We start from the raw sequence: 25,471 nt of genomic DNA, 5'->3' as shown, positions 1-25,471 counted from the left end.
GTGGGGCTGAACGAACTTTAAATAAACATGTCAACTTCCATCTCGGTTCTTTTCATAGCTGAGTTAGGGTAGGCATTTACTATCCAACGGCACATGTTTCAGTCGGAACCGCTGAGCCGTTTCTGAGAACTAGGAATATCGTCGCCTGGTTCCGTGGAAGTTGCTGGACCAGTGGATGAAGCTGGAATCGGTAGGGGGACAAATTCTAAGATCAACCATGTAAAACTTATTTCTCTCGGGAACTTGGTCGTAGAGTAATAGAAGCTGAAAGTCGCAATTTTACCTACTTCAAGGGTTGATGACTCCACGACAAAGCGCCCAACGTAACACTGTAATAGCGATTCTAGACGAACTTAATGTGCTCTTTCGAATGGCAATAACAAAATTTCGAAAGTGGTCTCGTTTGGTACTTTTTCAAAAAAGTCACTTTTTTGCTACCCTCGGTGAACTTGGGCTACTTCCATAACTTGCCAGTTGACATATTTCAACACAACATACCTTGTTAAATATAGCCTGAAGTCTAAGCTTTCCAATGATACCAAACATGCCATATATGTTTCTCAGCAAGAACTATTTACGATAAAGATTTTGCATCGAGGTCGGGCTACTAGCAAATTTTGGGCTTTAATGGTTTTACTTAAAAAAAAGGTTCAGAGAAATCATCAAAAAGACGAATATTTTTTCGCCTAAATGTAGATTACAAATCTGCAAAGGGTCCATTCTTACGATGCTTTGCTGAAAATCATCCATTTTGGACGTTTTTTAAGTACTGGATTTTAGATTATTTATGATGAAATCTTTCCATCAGAATCCTTTTTCAAAAATATAGGACCGTAATAACGACCACGAATCTGTTAGCTTTCAACAGAAAATTTATTTGGTTTCACCAGCTCTGAAAACTGCTGACTTTTTTCAAAGCTGGTCAAACGACTACAAAACTAATTTTTATTTAAAGCCAGCACATTCGCGGTCGTACATTTTTTAAAAGAGATAGAAAATGATATCATCTTGGTTACAATGCATGTGGATTGAAGCAAAAGAATTGAATCGTAATTGTAATTTTTCCTCGGCTGTATGCAATTCGATGAAAAATGCATTTTATAAACTCACGATGTGTTTGTCTCAATCGTCATGCGGCATGCGCATGAGGTGACGTTATTAACAAAAATTTTATCAAAAATCATCCAACAATGATTTCATCGCCCGTTGGAATATGGATCGTTGAGCTTGTTTTTCATATGGGTTTCGATGCATTTAAGCGAATTTACCGGATAATAATGGTTTTTACTTTATTAGAGAGGGAATGTGCCTATCTATTCAACAAGAAAAAGTTTTTCCCTCGCTCGTAAAGTAAAACGCTGTACTATACACTCTTCAACTTCGTACGGGTCTAAAAATGTACTATACACGAGAAATAATTTGACATATCGTGTCACGATGAGGAAAAGTAGCTCGGACAAAGGCCCTGAGATTTCTTTCCTCATCTGGATACGAGATATCAAATTAGTTCACTGGCATTGTAATGCACTATAACGCATCTAGATGAGCAGTTTAGGCTTCGTGACGTAAAGTTTCTGGATCTTTGTGATTTTGTGTGGCAGAGATTTATAATCGTCTTTCACCGAGATTCATTCGAAGAATAAACTTTCCGACGGCTACGGGGCTCGTTCAAAAACCATATCACCCGTGAAAAAGAGATGCAATATATGGTTGAAAATGTAATAGATACGGGTGCAAATAGTTGTCACGCTTGAAATACTTAATGTTGCCATGGTGTGTACTAATAAAAACAAAAACTTTTATTTTGTTTGTTTTTTTTAAATAATTTAATTGAAGAAAATGTCCATTTATTCTTTACGATATTTTGGTTGGTTAACTCTGATTTAAAATTAAAAGGAAATTTTTTAAAATATTTTGTTGCTTCATATGAACGCATTATTTGACAAATTTAAATGTTTTCCCGAACGTTCATTAATCCAGAAACTTACAAATACGTTTACGTTATTTTCTGTTTCGTTTTCGTCCACCAAATCAAATAACGAACACACTTTGGTTTTAAAATTACTCAAATGCAGAAAATGAATTTGGTCTCAAAATTTTCTGACTTTTTATCGTTCAGTTTTTGGTTGAGCATTCGTTTTCTTTTGTGTTACTTAACTTATGGCATTTTAATTTCATTTTAGGTTTACAATACGTTCCACAAACACTCATCCTTACGCTCACTCACTACTCCACTCACCGAGCAGTGCTCACACGAGATGTGACGCATAAAATTTTCAACTACAAAGAGAATATTAAATTGGAATGTGGAACATTCTGAATTCAACCAACTCCAACGAAAACCTAAAATCTCACAATGCGATCATTTTTGTCAATTCGTCTTCTTAGTCATTAAAATTGAGCAACAAGAACTCCACTGCGAATGATGATGTATGATTTGATGCTCAAAATGAGCTTAATAAGGATTAAAACTAATGGTAAAATCGGTGGTGTAGCGTCAAACGGATATGTTGTTTATTGTGGGTAGAAGAATTTGGCTAGAAAGGTAAATAGAAACATTAAGTATGTGAAAATGAGGATTTCCACGAGAATTTTGACAACAGTTACACAAAACCATATCATCGGAGTTGCAAAATTCGTCAGTTATAAAGTTCACATGGATAGTCTAATGGTTGTCGAGCCAGCTGCCAACTAAGTGGCGGAATAAATGTTTCACATTTACTCTACTGAACAAATCAAAGTGAAACTCCAAAAGAACCAATTTACGTTCGAGAGACGTGTTGTAGTTGTCAGGCAGCTGCACTTAGAAACGCAGAAGAGAATAGACCGAATTCAAAATTTTCTTTTGTTCTGCTGTCAAATTTGACAGTAGAACAAAGGAAACATTAGACTCCGGCCTTTTTCACGTTGCAATGAGTAGCTAAGGTAATTCTCTTATCTTCATTGGTCGTGTCACCAATCTCTACACAAATGAATTTTTTATTTCTAATTTTTGGATACAATGGGCTGTTGGCAGCATCCACTTAGACTATTCTTTTGTGAATTTGTGCGATACGTTTTTAACAACGTCTTTCTTGAGTCAAAATTACTTTTAAGAAAACGAATCTAATCTTAAGTGAAACGTGTTAAGCATCAACCATTTCAAAATAATAAAAATTTTGTTTTTTTCTTAAAATTTTGCTAGTTTGTCCGAAATTTGCCTAAAGATAGATTCACCTTATTCACTAAAGAAATTCACTAATTTTTTGTATGAAATTATTCCTATTATATATACTGATCTCTCTGCCTTCCTTTTTCATAAATCCTTCGTTTTCTCTTCTTTATTTTTTCCAGATGCAATTCTTAGTCTACGTATCATACCATTAAAACGAAAATTACACAATTCCATTATTAAGTCTAAAATTATTTTCTGATAAACTCAAACAAACAAAAACAAACAACAAAACACTGTTCTCGCTCAAAACAAAAATTACAGAAAGGAAGGAAAACGGTACAGGAAACGATAGAATGAATTTTGTCGGACCATTGTCATTATGCCGCCAACAAATTTCGAATATTTTTCGGTGTGTTTTCCTCGTTCAAATGCTTGGTTGTGTACCGCAAAGCGTTCAACAGTGGCTCCGCCTTGATAGCCGGCTGAGCCTGTAACAGCCGAACGCATCCTTTAACATCCACATGAGCGCCACGAGCAAACGCTCCGACCGGATGCACATGATCGTACAATATGACCAGACCGACCATTACACGCAATACCAGCAAATGTGTCTCTTCTCGTTCAATTTGTGATAGCAATTTTCTGTTGAAAAAGAAACGAAAAAAAAAATGACTTTCCGTCCCATCGAACAAACATTTTTCGCAAAAGTCTTACGGATTTTCTAGCATTCGGAGACAAACTTTTGCCATTGTACCCAACGTCTCCGTGGTATTATCCACATCGTCAGCGTTATCGTGGACGAACTTGGACGTAGCTTCGCTTAAAACTTTCAACATTGGAGTAGCATGGGCGTAGAACAAGGACATTCGATTAGCCAATTCCGTGCTGACCAACATTTGACTGGTATTGTCAATTCGTTGCCGGCTCACTGTGCGCCTGTAGTAGCTGAAGTCGTTCTGGATAGCAGGGGTTTTCATCTGCGAAAATAAAACATTGGTTGGTTGGATTGGTTTGCTTTCATTTGGTAATAATGAAATTGGCAGCACATTTCCACTACGATCTTTACTCGTTAAGCAGATCATGGAATGATTAGCGACTCACTTTATATTCATCAAATTTTAAAACAAATTCCAATATTTCGGCCAGCTGTTTCACTAACGCCTGTTGTGTTTCCAAATGCTGTGTAGGATTTAACCGTCCACCAACTAGTTGCCCCAACAGTTTCGGTACTATTCGCTCTAATTCCAATGAATGTTCGTAACACCGTCTCAATTTTATCACAAGCGGTAATACTGCATTCCACGCCTTTTCCTGACATTGTGGCTGTGGATCGGCTATGGCTTCTCGAATCTCTTTCCCAGCTCCCTGTAAACAGTTGAAGTTTTGGTCATTATTTATTTCAGTTTATTTGTAGGTATTATATTGAGTTCTCGTTACTGAGATATAATGAGAGGAAATAAATTTCGAATAGGGATGGGAGACGTTCAAAATTATCGATAATATCGATCGAAAGAAATTATCGATAATTGATTAATCAAATCATTATCAATAATTTGATAATTATCGATAATTATCAAAATATCAATTTTCGATAACTATCAAAATATCGATTTTTTGATATTAAGAGTCATATCGCCAAGACTTCAGGCGATTGGGGAACAAGCGGTCTCCGATTTTAATGAGTGATAGCTCGTTGGATTCGTCTTTCAATTCTAGGAAACACGTATTTTTACCTTTTCTAAAAAAAAATGTTTTCTGTGAAATAAGCTCAAAACTAAAGACATGTCAGAGGGTACCGAAAACAGTTTTTCGGCAATAACTCAAGAAAAAATTATTTTAAATTGTTGTAATGCTGTACGATTGTCGGCCTACGAAAGACCTACAGGTAGAGTATACGCACCGCCTGGTGCTAGTTGATCCACGAGAGTTATGACTAAAAATATAGTGAATATTCGGAGAGTCCGCCTTCTCTGCAGCTTCGTTGTTCCATGGAACTGAGTATGGGGTGTTGTAGCTGGCCTCACCCACTATCGTTGCACATATAAATGAACCCAATAATTTTGTGCTGCAAGCCCACAGATGCAGATTTTTTCCTTCTTTCTGAGGGCTCTACCAGACTGGAGAGCCGCCAAATATCAGCCGCCGAAAAACGGCGGCTAGGCCCAAAACAACCCGCCGCCACCGCCAGAGGTTTAGGTCGGCTAACTCGGCGGCTGGTGCATATTTTATCCAAAAAAGTCAAAAAGACGACACAAACCAACAACATTAAATTCATTTTTTGGAACAGTACCGTCACTTGAGAATGTACTCCTACTTTTAATGTCCCTTGCGATGTCTATCTTTAAGATATTTTCTACTTTGATTTTCGTAAGTTTTTTATTTTTTCTTCAAAACAACATTCCAAGAAAAATTGAGAAATTTAAGAAAATTTCCAAGAATTTGTAGAAAATATTGTCGATGGACATGGTCTTTTGTTTGTGAAAATCCAAAATTTTATGAAAATCGTAAATATTCGTAAAAATTGCGAAAATTCGATTCGTAAAAGATTTGACCCAAGTAGCATTTCAGAAAAAATAACTTATTCGTTAAAATAACGTTGTAGCAACGTTGCCACAACGGTTGTGCAACCGTTGTTGCCCGGTTATAGTTTAACCTACGTCAATTAACCGTTGGATAACCGTTAAACAACGAAAAAGTTAAAAATTATAGTTGCTCTACCTTAAATTTTTAACTTTTTCGTTGTTTAACTGTTATCCAACGGTTAATTGACCTAGGTTAAACTATAACCGGGCAACAACGGTTGCAAAACCGTTGTGACAACGTTGCTACAACGTTATTCTAACGAATAAGTTATTTTTTCTGAAATGCTACTTGGGGAAATTTCATGAAAAGCGCAAAAATTCGTTAAAAGCGCGAAAACTTGTGAACAGAGCGAAAATTCGTGAAAAGCGTGAAAATTCGTAAAAAATCGCAGAAATTCGTGAAAATTACAAAAATTTGTCATCCAGCCGCCGCCAGCCGATCTTTTTGGTCGGCGGCTAGGCCCAGTCGCCGCCTGAACTTTTTAACGGCTAAGCCGTACTTAGCCGCCGCCGCCACAGCTTTTTTGGACGGCTAGACGCCGCCGACGTTTATTTCTCGGCTCTCCACTCTGGGCTCTACAGCTGGAACAGCATCTGGAACGGTACTACGGCAATAATTTTTTATCATCTACTATTCTTTTACCTTATCAATAGAAAAACGCTTCGATATGTCGTGTTGGCGATATGACTCTTAATCGGAAAATTAATGATGATTTATAAACATATCAAAATATATCGGGTTTTTATCAGAAAATATCGATGTGTCTATATATCGATATTTTGATATTATATCAAAATACCAATTATTATCGATTATCGATATTTTTTTGATTAATTTCCGATAAAAAAATTTATCGATTATCGATAATCGATTATAAATAATTATCAAAATCATTATCGTCCATCCCTAATTTCGAATGAGAATTAAGTCGGTATAAGTTTGGGGCTGTACTTTAATGAAAATGTGTTTCGGAACTAAAAACGTTTCTATGGCCATCATCGAATATCTATCAATTGTTTTGTTTTTTTAATATTTTGGTTGCTTGTTCAAATTTAAACGTTAAACGGATAAATTCGATTAAATTTATTGAATTCCATTTCGAACAACAAAGACCGGAAGTCTGAGATTATAGTTTTTTTTTATTTAACGCATAAGTTTGGTTTGTGTTTTGTACATTTCCGTTATGAGTTCATAGCTGATCGATGCCCATAATACAGTCGAAGAAGTCTATTCACTGCACTGTGTACGTCTTAGACTGACCCATATTTTACCAAATCGGAATCAATTGATATAAAACTTTTTAGAGATACAAAAGAGGTAATAACACGTTCACTCGATGCGTATGAATCGGATTTCTTTAAATGCAAATACTGACGAAAAGTAAAATTTCCGCTGCCCTATTGAGAAAAACATTAAGTGCAACTCGGACGACATATGCTTTTTCGGCACTCGATGTGTATATTTTCGTACTCGGCCTACGGCCCACGTCTAGTGGAAAAGCACTTATCATACTTGGGGGCATAAAAGATTATTCAACAATCTAGTTAGCAAACGTAGTTGATTTCAACACGACCAATTGTCAACCTAAACCACCTAACCTAACTAAATTTATTAAGGTGGTAAAAATGCACCTTGCCTTTGCATTTTATATGTAAAATTAGATATTAGTCAACAGTGTACGATCCTACAAACAAAGGAATAAGGTGGAATTTTGACAGCGTCAAAACGAAGTTTTTTTGCTAGAGAGGTTATTGGTCGTGCGCAAATCTATGTAATACAAAAGTATAACCAAGATATAAGTATTTGCGCACGCAATTGACAGAATCCTACAACGAACATGTGAAGTAGCATTCTGTGTTAGTTACGGGTTGATATGGTTTTGCATGAAAATTTTGAATGCTTCCACTAGCAGTACAGTCCCTAAACTTGTAGAAATGTTTGATTTGAGTATATTTAGCTTATCCTCCTGTCACATCTTTTGACAGCTTTTATCGTTTTAGTACGTTTTCTCTCCCAGCAGCAATAAGACACTAAATAAATTTATCGAAATGTTTATTTAGTCAAAGTTCTGAAAGAACAGGTTAAGACAACCACGAAGGCGGGTGACACCAAATTTTATAAGCAGATAGTGTGAGAAATCAAGTTGAAGAAAATATTTTTCTTGAAAATTCAGAATTTGGTTTCTGTTAAGTTCCATTTTACATACAAACTTCGCAGCCGTTGACGCAATTGCGTGTCACCGCCTTCGTGATCAACTCAGAGTTGTCTTAACCTGTTCTTTCAGAACCTTGTATTTAGTGACTTATTGCAGAAAGTTACACTTGTTAAACAAAGAAAGAAAAACACAATTAGGTGGGCACAAATTTGGATAAAGAATAAGACGTTCCTCTTCCATAATGTAAATGTAACACATGAACAATTGATTTGGTTTTGTTTAAATTACATGTTGTGTTATTATAGAGATGAACATATTTGTATAAAATGATAAACATTTGGTGTGATAAAAAAGTATTTCACCGAATGTTCGTTTTTGAATGCTATTGCGGCATTCGATATAGTTTCGTTTTTTGCTGGGATAGGGTTTTTTCTGCTGGGAGAGAAATAGTTATTTACGTATCGATTGAGTAGGCCGAAAGAGTTACGTATTAAGTTTTGTATGCTTGCTAAGAGGACCGAAAGTAAAGAAATGTCAATTGACAGCTTTACTTTCGGTCCTCTTAGTAAGCATACAAACGTACTAAAACGATAAAAGCTGTCAAAAGATGTGACAGAAGGATAAGCTAAATATACTCAAATCAAACATTTCTACAGGTTTAGGGACTGTACATAAAACCTTGTTGTTTACACATTAGGCAATGAGGATTTTTAGCACACAATATGTTGACGAGCACGTTTCGCTCATATCGGTAAACTCACATCTAGTGCGCAAAACATCCTATTTACCAACTACTTAGCAAAATAGCTATTTCGATTGAAAAAGAATCATGAATTAGAGATTCGATTTGGGTTTTTTTTTAGCAGCTATCGATTGTATCGTTTCAAATGCGTTTACAGCGTGTAGAAAACAAATACAAACGACACGGAGTTATAACCATATGTTTCGCCAAAATGAATCAAATGAATCATGTTCCCCCATTTATGCATCAAAACGAACAGAATCTTTCTATTCATTAATCCATAAAACTCTTGTCCAATTGAATTGCGAGTGTCACTCATGAATATAAATTAAAAATAATATTATTCTACATCCGGTCGTGATTATGTGTTGAAATGTAACTGGTTGAAGAATTCCAACAGCAACACCAACAAAAAGTTATTCAATTTATGGATATGGAAGACAAAAAAAAATAATTTTATTCCATTCGGCTCCCCTATTTTTCACATGAGATAAACTCACTCCTGTTCGATATATACAAATGTATTGCATTTCATATTACTACTGAACCATTCAACGAATATCGTGAGCATTAAAAATGTCTCGCGAAACTTTTAATTTCGATACATTCATTGCCAGATGTTTTGGTAAAACCAATAAATTCATAAACAATGACGGGAGAGCCAAAGATGTTTTTTTATAATTTCAATTATAACTATTTATAATAAGCAAAATTTAAGCGCACTACTTTCGAAACATTTAGATGCCACTGCGATATTCGAATTAGAATAATGTAATGAAATATAGTCTATTGAATTGGGGAAACTATTGACAGTATTGGAGGAGCATCACCACATTATTTAAACCACATGCCTTACAGCAACCCACTTCCAGCAAGAGACGTACTCTAAATCGCCCAAAACCACTTACAGTGGAGGTGTGACGCAAGTCCTGTTATCCACTTATAAAAGAACTGATATCGGTGTAGGTGACGCTTACAGATTCGACACGCAAAAAGATATGCGTCACAAATGGCAGCTGATGAGGATAGTACGCGAAAGTTTGATCAACAAAAATTTTACCCGAAAAATTTTAGGAAGAAAATTATAACAAAAAAAATTGCGTCAACAAGTAACAGATGTTGAGGAAGGGCCATGATAGAGTACTGAAACTGGACATTCATACCATTTGGCATCGCAGCTGCTGACTATGATCAGTTTTGTTTGAAGTTCGTTGGTTATGGACAATGTATATTTAGCCGTCAATTACAAATACGAAGATCTTAGACCAACCATAGTTTGTATCCCCTATAAGACCGCGTTGAATAAAAGTAATGATTTCTGTTAAATGCGAATTAGACCAATGATCATAGTCAATAGCTGTTAAGGCCCGTCATTGGGAAATGACAGGACAGTTTCCCGAAAATGTATGTAAAATTTTATCACAAAAATTCACCGAAAAAATTCAAAGAAACTCACCTCTTATGCTTTCTATTGTATTCGGGCATAGTCTCTTTAGGTCGCCAAGGCATATTTCAACACTAAAACACTTTTTACTCGATGCAAAAACAAATTTTTTTTTTTTTGTTTTGTCGCGACAAAAACACAAAAAAATATTTCGACACAACTGTGACACTCCGCTACTATAAGTACTAGAATCAATGTTTGCTGTTTTCACTTCGGCGGTAAAATATTTTCATTCAAAAAAGTGTCGGACATTTAAAAACAATCATCAAACGGTTGACAAAGGGTAGCGTATACATTATTGCTCATCGACCATTTTTTAAAGCTTTACGAGAGCTCAGCGGACATTCTCTCAACGATGGGAGAGCATTTATTAAAAATTTAGCCTCTCGTAAGACTGCGCTGAGCGTAAATAAATGTTCGTTCCTCTTTAGTAAGCTAAGAAGACTTCGCGAAGTCTAATTATGCCACCTCTTTGAATAAAAATATCGGCTGAGTTCTAATAATTCTTCGCTGAGCTTTAACAAACCTCCGCTGAGCTCTAATAATTCTCCGCTGGGCTTCAGGAAGTGTCCGTTAGGCCTAAGCAAGTTGCAGGAAGGCTTAATGGAGCGAATCGGACACTCAGCGGAGATCTGCCAAAGCTAAGTGGAGTCTTATTAAATCATAGCAACAATTATTAGGTACCCTCTGATGCTTATTAAGTGTTCGCTTAGCTTCATTGCCTTACTACAACGTGCTAAGATCTGACGGACTCTTACTGAAGCCTAGCGGAGAATTATTAGAACTCATTAGAGGTTTGTCAAAGCTCAGCGGAGAATTATTAGAGCTCAGCGGAGGTTTGTTAAAGCTCAGCGGAGAATTATTCGACCTCAGCCGATATTTTTGTTCGAAGAGGTGGCATAATTAGACTCAGCGAAGTCTTGTTAGCTTACTAAAGAAGTGGGAGAGGTTACAATTTTAATAAATGTCAACCATCGTTGAAGTGTCGGACACTTTTTTGAATGAAAATATTTTACCGCCGAAGTGAACACAGCAAACATTCATTCTAGTCCTTATAATAGCGGAGTGTCACAGTTGTGTCGAAATATTTTCTGTGTTTTATCGCGACAAAACAAAAAAAAACTTTTTGTTTTTGCATCGAGTAAAAAGTGTTTTAGTGTTTAAATATGCCTTGGGGACATAAAGAGACGGTGCACGAATACAATAGAAAGCATCATGGGTGAGTTTCTTTGAATCTTTTCGGTGAATTTTTGTGATAAAATTTTCCATACATTTTCGGGAAACTGTCCTGTCATTTCCCAATGACGGGCTTTAAATGGAGTACTATTTTGCATGTAATTGTTTTTTACAGTGTTTCATATATAACACACTGTCAAGTTTCAGTATCCTCTTTAGAATAACACTCGTGCTGGAAGTGTGTTGTATTGATTCATTATGAATGGATCGCTTGTCAATATATCTTCATACAAACCTTCGTAGCGTACATTAAAACCACATTCGTATTACCTTCATTTCATAATCGAACTGACGCATACGCGCACTCGCATTAAGCCCACCAAAACCTGCTTATACAAATAGTCGCTACAAAAGTCTGTATTTATTCTCGAATCAAATTGTGATGAGAAAAAAAAAATCTTCATGCGACATATGGTAGCTTACTAACGATTTCATGACGATACCGTAATGACATAAGCAAAACAAAGATTTCTTAGTCATTTTAGTCTGACGAGAAATTTTGAACATTTTTACTTTTAAATGGTCAAATCAACCGATTGCGTCACATATTTAAATGTCCGGGAATTTCCAATCGATGATGGAATTAAGAATAATAGTCAAAGAAGTGATCATGGTGTGATATTCACAAAAGGTGATCATTAATTGATTTTATTTAACGGTTTTCATTTTTCGTCGCTTTACATCCCAAACCTATAACGACCGGTAAGTATAGTACACTTACTGGCTAAAAGCCTGGTATATGGCATGTTCTTTTGTAACATTTTCGTGCATGGTGTTTTTTCAATACAAAACAAAGATATTGCAAGCATTGGAAATGATTTGAAAACTGTTTCTAAATGATAAATAAAGATGAATCTTCATATTAAAATAAAAAAATACAAACTTTTATGCAAAATCTGCCAAGTACAACAAAATCAATCGTCGTTCCAAACGTTTCTAAAGTGAGAAAAATTGTATGCAGTCATCAACGGCAAAGGTGTTTTCTTATAGTTTCATAATTAAATTTGAACCATTATTTAATTTAAAAATAAGAAGAAGGGCAAAACTTTATTTTAATCACGGATTAAGTTAAATTTGATTGAAAAATTAATATAAAATAATTAAAAATATCACCGTTCCGAACGTTTCCTCAGTAAAAAAATCCAAAACATCATACCGATAGACAAAATTTTTTCGAACAAACCGCTACTAAAGTGCAGTAAATTGGTATACAAATAGCCCTTTGCGCGCTATTTTACATTGAAAACAAAAGATTAATGACGCCAAATACCGGTAGCAACCAAAAATCCGCTACAAATTTCTGTAAAATACCGGTAAATGTATATTTTTAACACTAGTACGACAGTCCCTGTGTGTGTTAGTACAAATTGTGAATTCTCACTGAGCGTGGAAACTGCCATATACATTGATCGAACGAAAACAAATTCACACAAATTTCCGCTGATCTAGTACATACATACGATGAAGCGAACAAACAACAGAGAGCCCATACATTTTCTGTCAGATTTTTGTGTTCGCTCGGTGCACAAGCCAGGCCTTAATGGAAATCTTTACTATGGACAACGAGGGCCAGTAACATACTTATTATTTTCGTGCTCACAGAATCAACTTTTCTGGCTGGTCTAAACTTTTTGTTTTGGTTTCATATTGTCTTTAGTAGTTCTAGACATTGTACCCATTGTACTTGTAGCTTTGTAGGTAACTTTTTTTGAAATTTATTGCGTACCGTCGGTAAACCAGTTTTCTATATCATTTTATTAAATCTTGACGCGTTAAATTGATTATGTTTGCTTGGAACAGAATAGCGTTCACATATTACGTATCGTACAGACACATGTCTCTCACAACGGAATTCTGCTCAAGTGCGAAAAGAGAGCCATTCATATAACTCATTCAGACCATAAACTATAAAACAAAAAGAAATTTCACGCAGCATTTAATTATTTAATTATACGTCAATTTGTGATTAACCGAACGCAAATGAACACACAAATTCGTTGGCGCAATATCACAATCTATAAAATATAGAAAACTATTTTACAACAAATACTTGAGTTTATTTAGAACATGAAACTCATTATGAATTATAAGCATACCAATTAACTATAAGTGAAAACGATTTTGCTTGATAAACATTACGTCATCCGTAATTTTTCCAACTTTATTCAAAACATTTGCGATAAGCAACCCTCACGAAATGGTCTCATTCTCCCAGAAATATAAATGCCAATGTCATAATACGACTGACTGTAGACTGTATGGTTTTACAGCAATCGAACTAGCTATGAATCACCCTTTTCGGGATATCTCTTAATCAGACCCGGACTGGCCATACTGGGCATTCGGGCGATTACCGAAGGGCCTTTTGCTTCAGTTGGGCGAAGTCCCGACAGGGGTTTTTAAAATTTTAAACAAATGTAGCCAATTTCAGCGAACAATTTATTATTCGATTTCGTACTGAGTCAATTCTCTCAATATTTTCTTCGATTTCCTACTGTGGCCTCTCATTTAATTTTTTATTCGATTTATGTATTCGAACCAAATTTTTCACATTAAATTTGGTTCGAATATAATTGTATTATTTTACGGCATTCTCCTTGCTCATTTATTGTACAAATTGCCGAAAACACCGAAATTGTTTCCTCTCCTAATCATTACTTGTATATATTTTCACTCAGGACTTATTGCTGAGAATTTTAATTCCAAAATTCCAAAAATTTTGAAAAAATTCAGAATATTCTGAAAAAGATTCTCAATAATAAGCGTTGCAATAGAATAAATTCCTAGAAAATGTGCAAAAAAATGGGAATTTTCTAGCGATTTTAGATAAAATTCCCAGAAATTGTGCCAAAAATAAGAATTTTCTCTCAGTCATAGATAGAATTCCCAGAAAATGTGCCAAAAATGGGTCTTTTCTACCGGCTTTAGATAAAGTTTCCAGAAAATGTACCAAAAATGGGAATTTTCTAACGGTCATAGAACATGGCTTATTGGGAATATTAATTATTGGATAATTCCGAAAAAATTATGAAAAAACTCGGAAAATTCTGAAAAAAATTCTCAATAATAAGCCCTGCTTTCACTAGCGAGCGAAGTGAGCGAAATTTTCTTAATGGCAGTTTCCACGCTCAGTGAGAATTCACAATTTGTACTAACACACACAGGGACTGTCGTACTAGTGTTAAAAATATACATTTACCGGTATTTTACAGAAATTTGTAGCGGATTTTTGGTTGCTACCGGTATTTGGCGTCATTAATCTTTTGTTTTCAATGTAAAATAGCGCGCAAAGGGCTATTTGTATACCAATTTACTGCACTTTAGTAGCGGTTTGTTCGAAAAAATTTTGTCTATCGGTATGATGTTTTGGATTTTTTTACTGAGGAAACGTTCGGAACGGTGATATTTTTAATTATTTTATATTAATTTTTCAATCAAATTTAACTTAATCCGTGATTAAAATAAAGTTTTGCCCTTCTTCTTATTTTTAAATTAAATAATGGTTCAAATTTAATTATGAAACTATAAGAAAACACCTTTGCCGTTGATGACTGCATACAATTTTTCTCACTTTAGAAACGTTCGGAACGACGATTGATTTTGTTGTACTTGGCAGATTTTGCATAACAGTTTGTATTTTTTTATTTTAATATGAAGATTCATCCTTATTAATCATTAAGAAACAGTTTTCAAATCATTTCCAATGTTTGCAATATCTTTGTTTTGTATTGAAAAAACACCATGCACGAAAATGTTACAAAAGAACATGCCTAATACATTTTTCGTTAGTTGTAACATTTTTATGTTCCACTAGCGAATATTTACCTGAGCTATTTCCAATTTTTCTTTTCAAATTTTGCGCCCCAGATCGTTGTGTCCTAGGCAAATGTCGCAATTGTCCGTGTGATGTAGCGGCACTGTGTGATTCACGTATACTGTGTAAGTTACACAATTGTAATCAGTAATACGAATCGAGGGCCTAATTGGAAAGAGTCGCCCGAAAATAAGGGCCTTTTAACTTTTTCCCCGAAGGGCTTTTTTGAGCCAGTCCGGGCCTGCTCTTAATTTATTGTGGATGTATTAAGGAGATGCATTCGCGCATTCAATTTGAACAAATGAATTATAGGAGATTACTTCATTGATAAAGTAGGCTATTTTACTTTACGAGCGAAATAAATGGTTTTCCCTAGGGAGGGAATGACTCGATTACCTCCCTAGTAAAGCAAAGTTTGTTATTTACTACTTTTCGGTGTGAAAAAGCCAGTGACAGATTAGATCGGGAACGAATTCGATTCGAACTAGACCGACCATTTTGGAAAAAACCGGGAAACGGAAACGGTTGTTTACCGGTAACACATAAATATTTGCTTCTTACAATTTTTTGATAGATTTTTTGGAAAAAGCAAAAATAGACACACACTCGCGTCCAAGGCCAAGTCGAAAAAAGCTAAGACTTGCTAAAGTCCATTCTATACAGAAAGCAAGATAAATTTGGTATAATGGTATGTGTTCCTGTGTCATAACGATCAATTCTTTTGCAACTCAGTGACGAAAAGTAAAACTTTCGTTGGCTTTTTTTTGAGAAAAACGTTGTATGCAACTCGGTGATAAATGCTGTTTTAGGCACACGATGATGTGTATTCATTGTCTAGTTAAAAGAAACACATTTACAGCAAAATGAATTCAATTTGTTATATTTGGCGCAAAGAACGCCCCACATTGTCAACAATAAACAGAACAGTAACAATAAAAGTAAATTAATGTCACTGGAGAAGAAATTGATTAAGATTAATGCGGTCGTTCTGTGTGTATCGTCAAACTGAAGTGGACATTAAACCTTTAGCTGGAATTTCTTAACGGTTTTTTATCATTCAATCAATTTCATGGTTTTTAATTACGCATTATCTGACTGTGCTGAATATAGGATTTGGACTCAGAAGATGAGTGAGCCTTCTTATTTTAGCGTTTTTCAAAGTTTTTATAATTACGATGGCCTGAGGGCGAGTAAAAAAAATAATTAAATTGAGTACATTCAACCTTAGTTCTTCTAAGCATTCAACGGTATCCAATAATCAGAAAAGTTTACAAATATATTGTTTGAACTTGCCTTCGGCTCGGACTACAAACCTCCTACTAGGCAAAGACATATTTCAATTACAAGCAAGAACATAGTCTTAGTGGAATGACAGATTGTTTACTAATTTCTGGTTGAAGCAAACAAAACATGCGAACAGATTTGTGTCCAATTGAATGACTAAATAATAAAGACTTTTACTAGCGCGTTGAATGCAATAAAATGAGAAAATTGGTATCCGTACAATGTAAAGAATTGAAAACATCTTAAATAACGTATCAACTGTGGTATGTTATATGCCTACCGCAGTGAGAATACCTCAAAATAACACGGAACAAATCTACAGCAACAACAATGCACGCACTTCTTGCAAAACCTGTGTCGATTTATAGTTTCTTCTACAAAAACATTCGGTTAATCCATTGATCGACGGATATATGAAATTTACCATAGCAGCGAACGTGTGGGCAACGAAATTTTAATTAACTTGTTGTGTTGTGATTCGTTTATTTCCCTAGGTAAATAAATATTTTTCTTTTTTAGATGTATGACCGTCCGTCGGTGTTGTGCATGCTTTTAGATCCACTCTTTATTACAATTTATAATTCTTAATTATGTTAATTGCATTTTAAATGTGCTCTGTAAAAGAAGGCTGTTGTGTTTGAGGAATCATTAATAAAACAGTTGGTGTGCGTGCAGCAAATCAAATACATTTGGACTCAATTCGAAACGACATAGACGAAGAAATCAACACGAGACAGGGTGAACGGAACAGATAAATGAGCCCTCATGGTATATTTTAGGAGAATTAAAGTCAAGAAAATTCCCTACATTTTTCAGTCCCGTTTTATCTGTTTCTCTAAAATAGCAATAGATAGAAGTGCCTTCGTTGGTTTTACAGTCGTTTTTGTTGCTTAGTACGGCCCTGGAATTGCAATAACTCTTACCAAAAATTAATCGTGTATCGTTCGAAGCTGGTTTATTTATGGTATGAACTAACCGCTCTAAAACCCGGATTCATTAACTCTCCATCATGTAAACTTCTTCACTGGGAAAAGGACATAATACCTAGTTGTCAAAGCCATTTTCACATCACCTGACTTATTTTGTAAATACCACACTAATTTCGTAATGTGCTGTGCGAACAAATTGATTTTCATAAAAACAATCATATGAGAGCGCCTAAGCTTTTAACTTGAACACCCCCGTGTTCCACATTAACTCTTTTGGAAATGCAACTTTGAAAATTCATTTTTAATCAAATTATCCGGTAAATTTATAGAGGCAACGAGGAGGGTTGACTGTTGTGAGTGAACAAGTGGTGCGATAAATCTAAAAGCAGAATGGTGTGACGATAATTTGGAAATGGGATTATTTGTACAAAAATTAGTGACAGTAGCACGTCCATAAAATAGGTAGTAGCAATGGAATGCATAACGTGACGAAGGGGCTAAATATGAGCCTTCAATAGTGTACGAAAATTTTAGAGTATAATTGGGAAACACAAGATAACAAGAAGTTGAATTACGAACAATGAAAATGCTGAAATAAATATTTGCATCTTTTTACGGTCAGACAGATGTTCATTTATTTACTACGAAAATTTTCTTTCGTTGTGATAAGAGTTGTGCACAGCTGAGACAAACTTATAATTTGGTTACTGTTTAGATTGGGACCCGTGTTGCGTGCTCGTTTATTCTTGTGTTGATTTAAATCAATTTTTTTTTAAATTTCCTGGAACATATAAACTACGCACAATACATTGTGTGCAACAAAAAAAAAACTGATTTCTTTCAAAATAGAATGACGGTATGCACAGTTCCACATATAAATTTATTAGTATTTATACCACATGCCACGATAGATTACACATAGTCGTGTGTGTACGTAAATATTGTGTAAAAATGTGAAAACTGTTTTAGGTAGAAAAAAATCTCATTTCGACAGTTATGCAAACTCCGGAAGGAACGCACAGTTTTAGCATGTTGCTTTAAGAGCAATTAATGAATTAATAATTGTAATGGTTAGACACACACTAACACAGTAACACAGTAACCAATACAAACAAAAAGTAATCTTCACAATTCCCTGATGAAGGCTACTGTTAGCAGCCGAAAGCTTAAAATCAATTTTTAAAATCTACGTCACGCATACGGTAGTGTAAGTGTGGCGTTTGCTAAAAGAGGCGAAGGCGACAGATGCAACCGCCCAAATCAAAACACAAAACAGTAATCTCCAAGCCGTTAGATAGAATATTTCACTCGCGAAAACCCCTGACGTTTTAAAATTTAAAGCTAGCGTCTGTGACGGAAAACCAGTTTCTGGGTGGCACAGCAACTAAAGATATATATTGTACCAAGGGATTCATCACTAGTCACTACAATTTGTAGCATAACTTTCGCTGCAGTGGGTTTGCTCTATTTCGGAACATATTTTAGATTTTTTTAGAGTTTTAAAAGTCATTGATGGTTCCAGTCAATTAAGTGTTTCCAAGCTATGATATTTTGGCGTAAAATTTGAAAATTCCTGAGCCAATTCAAATTTTGTGCCAAAATTTCATATACTGAGAATCACTTAACACATTCAAAATAATTGCGGCTTGTCAACTTTCGGCACCCTGGACTTTACTTAAATAGTCGTGGAATGCCTCCAAATAAATTTCTAAAAATCTAGAATTCAGTTTTGGATTTTTAGAAATTTATTTGGAGGCATTCCTCCATGAATGAATCTGCAACCCGGTGAAACTTTACGTCGAGTCTATATTTGTTTGAAAGCTCTTGAATTTCCCTTTAAAATGGGCTACGACACGACTATTTTGCTTCCCAGTCACAGATTTTGGAAAGCTTTAACTCCAAAAAATTTCTGGAAAAGTCATGTTCGGGAACACTTTTTGTAATTTTTCGTCGGTGAGTCGAATTTTTAGCCCCGTACGAAGTACAAAGGGGCTTATAGGATTACGATGCCGTGTGTAATTGATGAAATTCGAAGCAGACGGTAAGGGCAAAGTGTTTGCCTATGTTCATAGATGACGAATCTGCAATAAAAATTTTGTCTGTCCGTCTGTCCGTCTGTCCGTCTGTCACGTCGATATCTTGAGTAAATCAAATCCGATTTCAAAAATTTTTTTTTTCCCTGAAAGATAGTCGAAATAGTGAGGCTAAGTTCGAAGATGGGCATATTCGGGTCGGCCCTTCGTGAGTTAGGGCCACCTAAGTGATTTAAGGTCTTTTGGTGATATTTATGGCAAAATAAACGATAAATGTAAATGACACGGCAAATGATAGGTATTGTCAATACCAATCCAGGAAAAAAAAGTTTTTTAAAATCGGGTGAGTGGACCGTGAGTTAGGGCCTTAGAAGTGAAATGCTACTAGGGCCCTATGTATATTTTACATAGAACTCGAGTAAATTTCATTCGTTTTTCGTAATTTTTGTTTGATTTGGAAGGTAATCGAATGCCGAATAGAATGTTGTTGAAAAAAAATTAAATTTGGGTCCTTGGACTAAGGCCACTACTAGGGCCCTATGTGTATTTTACATATAACTCGAGCAAATTTCATCCGTTTTTCGTAATTTTTGTTTCATGTGGGAGGTAATCAAAGGCCGAATAGAATGTAGTTGAAAAAAATTTTAAATTTGGGTCCTCGGACTGAGGCCGATACTAGGTAGAGATGAGCGGGCCGCCCGAAATACATCGGCCCGACCCGACCCGACCCGGCCCGATCGGGTTCGGGTCCGGGTTTTGAAAATTCATTCGGGCCGGGTCGGGTCGGGCTTTGAAAACAAAAATTCGGGCCGGCCCGACTTAGAAATACAAATTTAAAGTAAGCCAATAAAAGCCTATAAAGCATGAAACACTAACTTATTTTATTATTTTACTTCGCGTATAAGATTATTGCAAAGCTTTTATGCGTAGAAAATGATTTTTCATTAAATTTCTTATAGTAAAAAAAAGTCGGGTCACGTCGGGCCGATGATTTTTTCGGGTCGGGTTGGGTCGGGCCGCGAAGAGAAATGTCTCGGGTCGGGTCGGGCTCGGGTTCAAAAAATTGGATCGGGCCGGGTCGGGTCGGGTATTGAAAAAACGTCGGCCCGCTCATCTCTAATACTAGGCCCTTCAAAAAATAAAATTTTAGGGCGATTTGAAATTTTTGTTTCATTTGAAAGGAACGTCGTACGGGGCTTCGTAATTGCGCTATGCGCAATTTGTAAGATGTACACATTACATAATAATTTTACTTTAACTACATTAACCGGCGCAATAGGCTTACGGTCAAAGTAGGGTGACAGACGCACTAGGGTCACGTACGCAATAGATATACGGGTTTGTACGGGGCTCAGTCGCAGCAAACGCTCCGACTGTTCTGATGTAGATATGTGCGGGCCGACCTATTTTCAAAACCCGACCCAGCCCGGCCCAGACTAATTTTTAATGCCCGAGCCCGACCCGACCCGAGAATTTTGTAGTTAAACCCGGCCCGGCCCGACTCGGCCCGTATTTTTTTTACTGAGCGAAAAAACCTAAAATTGGCGCGGCTTACAATTGGAAATCGGTCAGTTACCTATCGTTATAATAATGTAGTCTCACAAATCTATCGAACACTTGAAAGTAAGCTTACGCTCGGACTGTATTGCAATTTTTCTTTACATTTTCCTTTAAAATTTCACATTTTTTAAAAAGACGAACAAAGTCGGGCCAGCCCGAATCTTTTTTTTTGAAACCCGAGCCCGCCCGAGCCCGACTAATTTTTGAAACCCGGACCCAAGCCCGGTCGGGCCGGGCTGGGCCGGGTCGGGTAGGTGAATTTCGGGCGGCCCGCACATCTCTATTCTGATGGCTCGTTTTAAATTTTAAAGTATGCCAAATTGAAGCCACAGTCTCTACGAGTAGTTATCATATACACCTAACAAATTTGTTTCAACACAGGCGGCAGAACTGCTCTCACTATGGCTCTGTGACCACCTCGGTTTTCAGAGGTGCGCATGGGAGTTTCGAACTTTATTTTTTTTTTTTGTTATTTTCGTGATCAGTGGACCATTCTGCATCGAGCCTACCCGCAGGCCGTAAAAAAATAAAAAAAAGACTGCAAAATGCTACACCCTAATTAGTATATATTGTGACTGAGCTGTACCACAAATTCCGCTATTGATCCTCTGTTACACTACATTTACGTGGTAGAAATAACATTTTTGTCCCTTCCCTTATTTAAAATAAGTTATTTTCCAAACAACAGCTTGTTTGCCACAGTTGTCGCTTGTAATGGGAATGTACGTAATTGTTTATTGCTGATAAATATTTGCCGTAAGAAGATATCACTGTCGATATGTTCTGTGTACGACGATATACACACACGCAAAAAATCAATTTCTGATAAGATTACTTCGCGATGAAAATTTTCTGTTAGTTGCACTAACCTGACGTTCAGATAAATTGCTAATCGATCATCTAAATTTTCTTGATACTACGCGATGACAATACATCCACCATTCTCTCGGATTGAACCAAAAATAAGTGAAGGAAGTGAAGATCTTAATTCTAAGAAATATTGCAATTACTCAGCCATTCAAAAGTAACCAATACGAAAACAGAAACGAGAAGTTAGCGAGATTATAGGACTCGAAGCGTTTGAACCGAATTTCTGTGAAGCAAACAATGTGGTCTGTCGGGTGCAGAGCATGGTGGTAGCCACCTTTAATCGTTGATTTGTACTGTAATTTTTCAATAAAAGGTACAATTTTATGTCTTGTATTAACATGGTTTTCTGGGTGTTTTAATCCACATGAATGTTATTATGGCACTACCTATTCTAGAGCACCTAGAGTCACGCACAACTAACTATCAAACCTAAATCAACACTGCAGCAAAAATAACTCAATTTAATTTATAAACTGTCGAAAGCCCAATCGCAAACAATATTTACATTAACTTAAATATCTACTTTTAATTTTAAAAAAAGAAGTCAAACTCGCAAGAAAATAACAAATTTTAAAAAAGCACATCAGCCTGCGACCATCAGAATTTGGATAAAAAACGGAATATTAAACAAGATGTTAGGAGCATGAATCACCGAAAAAAAAAAAATTGAAGCACCGCACGATGAGCACATTAACAATTTTGTAGTTGGTGTGTATACGAATAAAACGATTGAAACAAAAACACGCATCGTACTGACCTTGACTGAATGTGTTTCCACAAAAATTACCCGAACTTTGTAATATTGCTTTATCTGCATGGAACGAACACAAACAGAAATTTTCGACGAGCAAAAAAAAAGGGAACGAAGAAGGGGACAAAGAATTTTTTTCAGATTTCTTATTTTTGAATGAAAAGTTCGTCAACCTAAATCAATTTATAAAATAATTGAAGAAATTTCGCTACACAAAATACACACAGGGTAGACGTAAAGTGTGTAATCTAAAACCAATGGGGGACTGAAGTTTCAATAATTTCGATAGACAACATTATTCTGAGCAAAAAATTATTCTACACTATCGTAAAATTATAAACATTTATATTTTTAATTAATTGTTTTCTGATTTTCAAATATCATTCAAACATAAAAAAGACTATACTTCTATATATGCCTCTCTTTTCTTCTCATGTCATTTTTTCTTAATTTTCTCACGAAAAAGGTATGCTTTTGGGTTGAATTTGGGTCGTAGTCGTAATGGAAATATAAATTAAAAGTAAAAAACTTGAAAATTCGGCAATAGTGTGGAACAATTTTTTGTTTACAATAACATTCTTAATCTAAATACAAAAAATGTCAAAAGTTCAGTGTCCCATTGTGAGTTTTCTGCAACACAATTCTTAGTGGAGTGTCAAGTCAACTTTTACTTACAGTATCAGTAATTTATGGGGATTGGGACAAAAAAAAACGAATAACTAAAAAAGAACGAGAATAAAATCTTCACCTTGTACACTTGTATTTCGTCCAGAACGGCCTCCGATTCTCGTAAAACACGTTCAACTTCGTCATAAACTTCCCGTTCTGTGTCAGTAGGGGCTGCATTTTCGAAATCGAGGAAAACATCATACGTTTTCGGGGTGCAACAATTCGAATCATCTCTTGCCAATAAACTCAACAATTTACCCATTATTTATTCGATAAATTTTTATTTTTATTTCACTAAACTAACTACAAATCCTAGCAGTCGAAAAGATAACAAATGTTTGATAAAGAAAAAAAAAACAACACACTAGACACCACTTGTGGTTGGTATGGTATATATTATAATTGCGGAGATAAAAAAACCTTATTTTCTATTATTTTTTCTTCGATTCACACAAATTCATTAACCATCACATTGTCTCCCACATATTTTTTTTTATTAATTCAAGTTTCTTTTGTTGGATCAGCGATTTTCTCGGTCACTTCAAATTTTTCTTATTGCAGAAAGGACTTTTTTATTTATTAGCGAAAAATACGCGATACACTGACTAACTTTACAAATCTCGCTGAACTGAATTCCGCGGAAAAAATGCTGTGACAGATTGGTTTTCGTTTTTATGGTGGGATGGGCGCGGAATATGCTATCCGACAAATAGGTGCGTTCAATGGTTCAACGATTCACTTCGCCATAATGTATCAGAGACATAATAGATTTTTGTTCCATCGACAGTTTAATTTTTTTTACAGAGATATTGTTGACATTTTGCATTTTTCGCAATAGCCAATAAGATTTCAGTATTTTTTCAGTGGTGAATTTTGTTCGAAAAAAATAGTACTGTGAATATCACAGTATGTCAATCATTTAAATCGCATCGAGTACGAGTATCCTGTAAACCGCCTGTATATACGGAACATCATATTGAATAAACTTATTCATAATCCGGCTTCGGCCGTGAACACAACAACGTGTTTCTATCCTTGTAAATCAATCCGTAAGTGTGCCTAAAATTTGAATCTCTAGTGAACGATTCGATGAAAAAGTGAACCGAAAAGTAAACGCTTCCTTGTATGAAAATGACGCAGTACTGCCCTAAAATTTTTAGGCTAAAAATGATATGTACGAATTGCATCGCTAATTATTTCTTATTTAGACCCATAACGATTTCCAAAACTAGAAGCTTCTTTGCGTCACAAGTGGCAGATGATTCGGTTTTCTTCCGTTTAAATTCTTTCCGTACATTTTTTAATCATTTTCCTAACAGCAGCACATGTGACGCAAATTTCTTTTTGTAAAATTTTCTTTCACAAATTTTTTGGGTCGATTTTTGTTGATAAAACTTTTGCTTAAGGCGCACAATGCGACGCCATCAGCGATATCAGTTATTTTGTAAGTAAGATAAAGGACTTGCGTCACATTTACCTTATCAGGGTTTTTGACTGATATCACCACTTTTGTAAGTATGTCATTTCGAAAACATCAATAAACCTTAAGGAAATAAAAAGAATCTAGAGAAATCAGTCTGAATCCCAAAATCTAGAAAGCAATCTTAGAACACCTCACTTACATCGAAAAAAGCCCAAATCCATCGAAAAATCCGATGGAAGTTAGGTAGTGCCAGAGGAAGCATCTGTCATCCCAAAATTTAGGAGGCTCTAGGACCAACCTTGGAACATCGCACTCACGTTGAAAATAAGACTCATTTTCCTGGCCATTCCTTATTAAATTTTGACGTGTTGGGGTTTTTTGGAAAGGTAATTTCATACCCTACCAACGATAGCTGGCCGAGCTCTGACATATCAAAGAATCGAGCGCCACAACTCTAGGAAGCACCAGTACTTTTTTCACAGATTTTTTGTCACAGAAATTACAAGACAATGATACCTTTGAATGAAATGTAACTATACGACTGGGTCTGAGTCTTCCCAAATGCATCCTAAAGCTAGAACTCAAGGAAAACTAGCATTTCTAGCAGTTTTTTGTTATCTCTTCTGGAATTGATGAAAGCTTGATATGCTTTTCTGCCAGTTCCTAGAATTCCATCCGAAGGGTCCTTCCATCCTTTTTTTTCGAAATTTCTTTGGACTTGAGGAAAGTCTCTGGAGGTCAGTTCCTATAGAATTCTCTCAAGAGAGAACTAAAAAAGTGTGGTTTCCGATAACTTTTGACGCGTGATATTCAGTGTTTTCATG

The 25,471-nt window shown here is 35.7% G+C and overlaps 1 protein-coding gene across 1 annotated transcript; it reads right to left on the bottom strand.

Moving 5' to 3' along the window:
- Positions 1-1,820: 1,820 nt before the first annotated feature.
- Positions 1,821-23,878, bottom strand: LOC119084885 (CYFIP-related Rac1 interactor A). The gene is made up of 4 exons (XM_037195031.1): positions 23,304-23,878; positions 4,256-4,519; positions 3,869-4,131; positions 1,821-3,796 (listed from the first exon to the last, which is right to left on the bottom strand). The coding sequence occupies exons 1-4, from the start codon at positions 23,484-23,486 to the stop codon at positions 3,532-3,534; spliced, it is 975 nt and encodes a 324-aa protein (XP_037050926.1). The 5' UTR covers positions 23,487-23,878; the 3' UTR covers positions 1,821-3,531.
- Between the last annotated feature and the right edge of the window lie 1,593 nt (positions 23,879-25,471).

This window comes from Bradysia coprophila, unplaced genomic scaffold (genome assembly GCF_014529535.1).
Source record: "Bradysia coprophila strain Holo2 unplaced genomic scaffold, BU_Bcop_v1 contig_94, whole genome shotgun sequence".
In the NCBI taxonomy this organism is placed as follows: Eukaryota; Metazoa; Arthropoda; class Insecta; order Diptera; family Sciaridae; genus Bradysia; species Bradysia coprophila.
The sequence above is the reverse complement of the archived record's forward strand: the minus strand, read 5'-3'. Positions and strand labels throughout refer to the sequence as shown.

Excerpts from the sequence above, each read along its gene's own strand:
- LOC119084885 (XM_037195031.1), bottom strand. The coding sequence starts at position 23,486 with ATGGGTAAATTGTTGAGTTTATTGGCAAGAGATGATTCGAATTGTTGC. Across the intron at positions 4,520-23,303 it reads ACGAAATACAAGTGTACAAG|GGAGCTGGGAAAGAGATTCG; the intron begins GTGAAGATTTTA and ends AACTGTTTACAG. Across the intron at positions 3,797-3,868 it reads CTCCGAATGCTAGAAAATCC|AAAATTGCTATCACAAATTG; the intron begins GTAAGACTTTTG and ends CTTTTTCAACAG.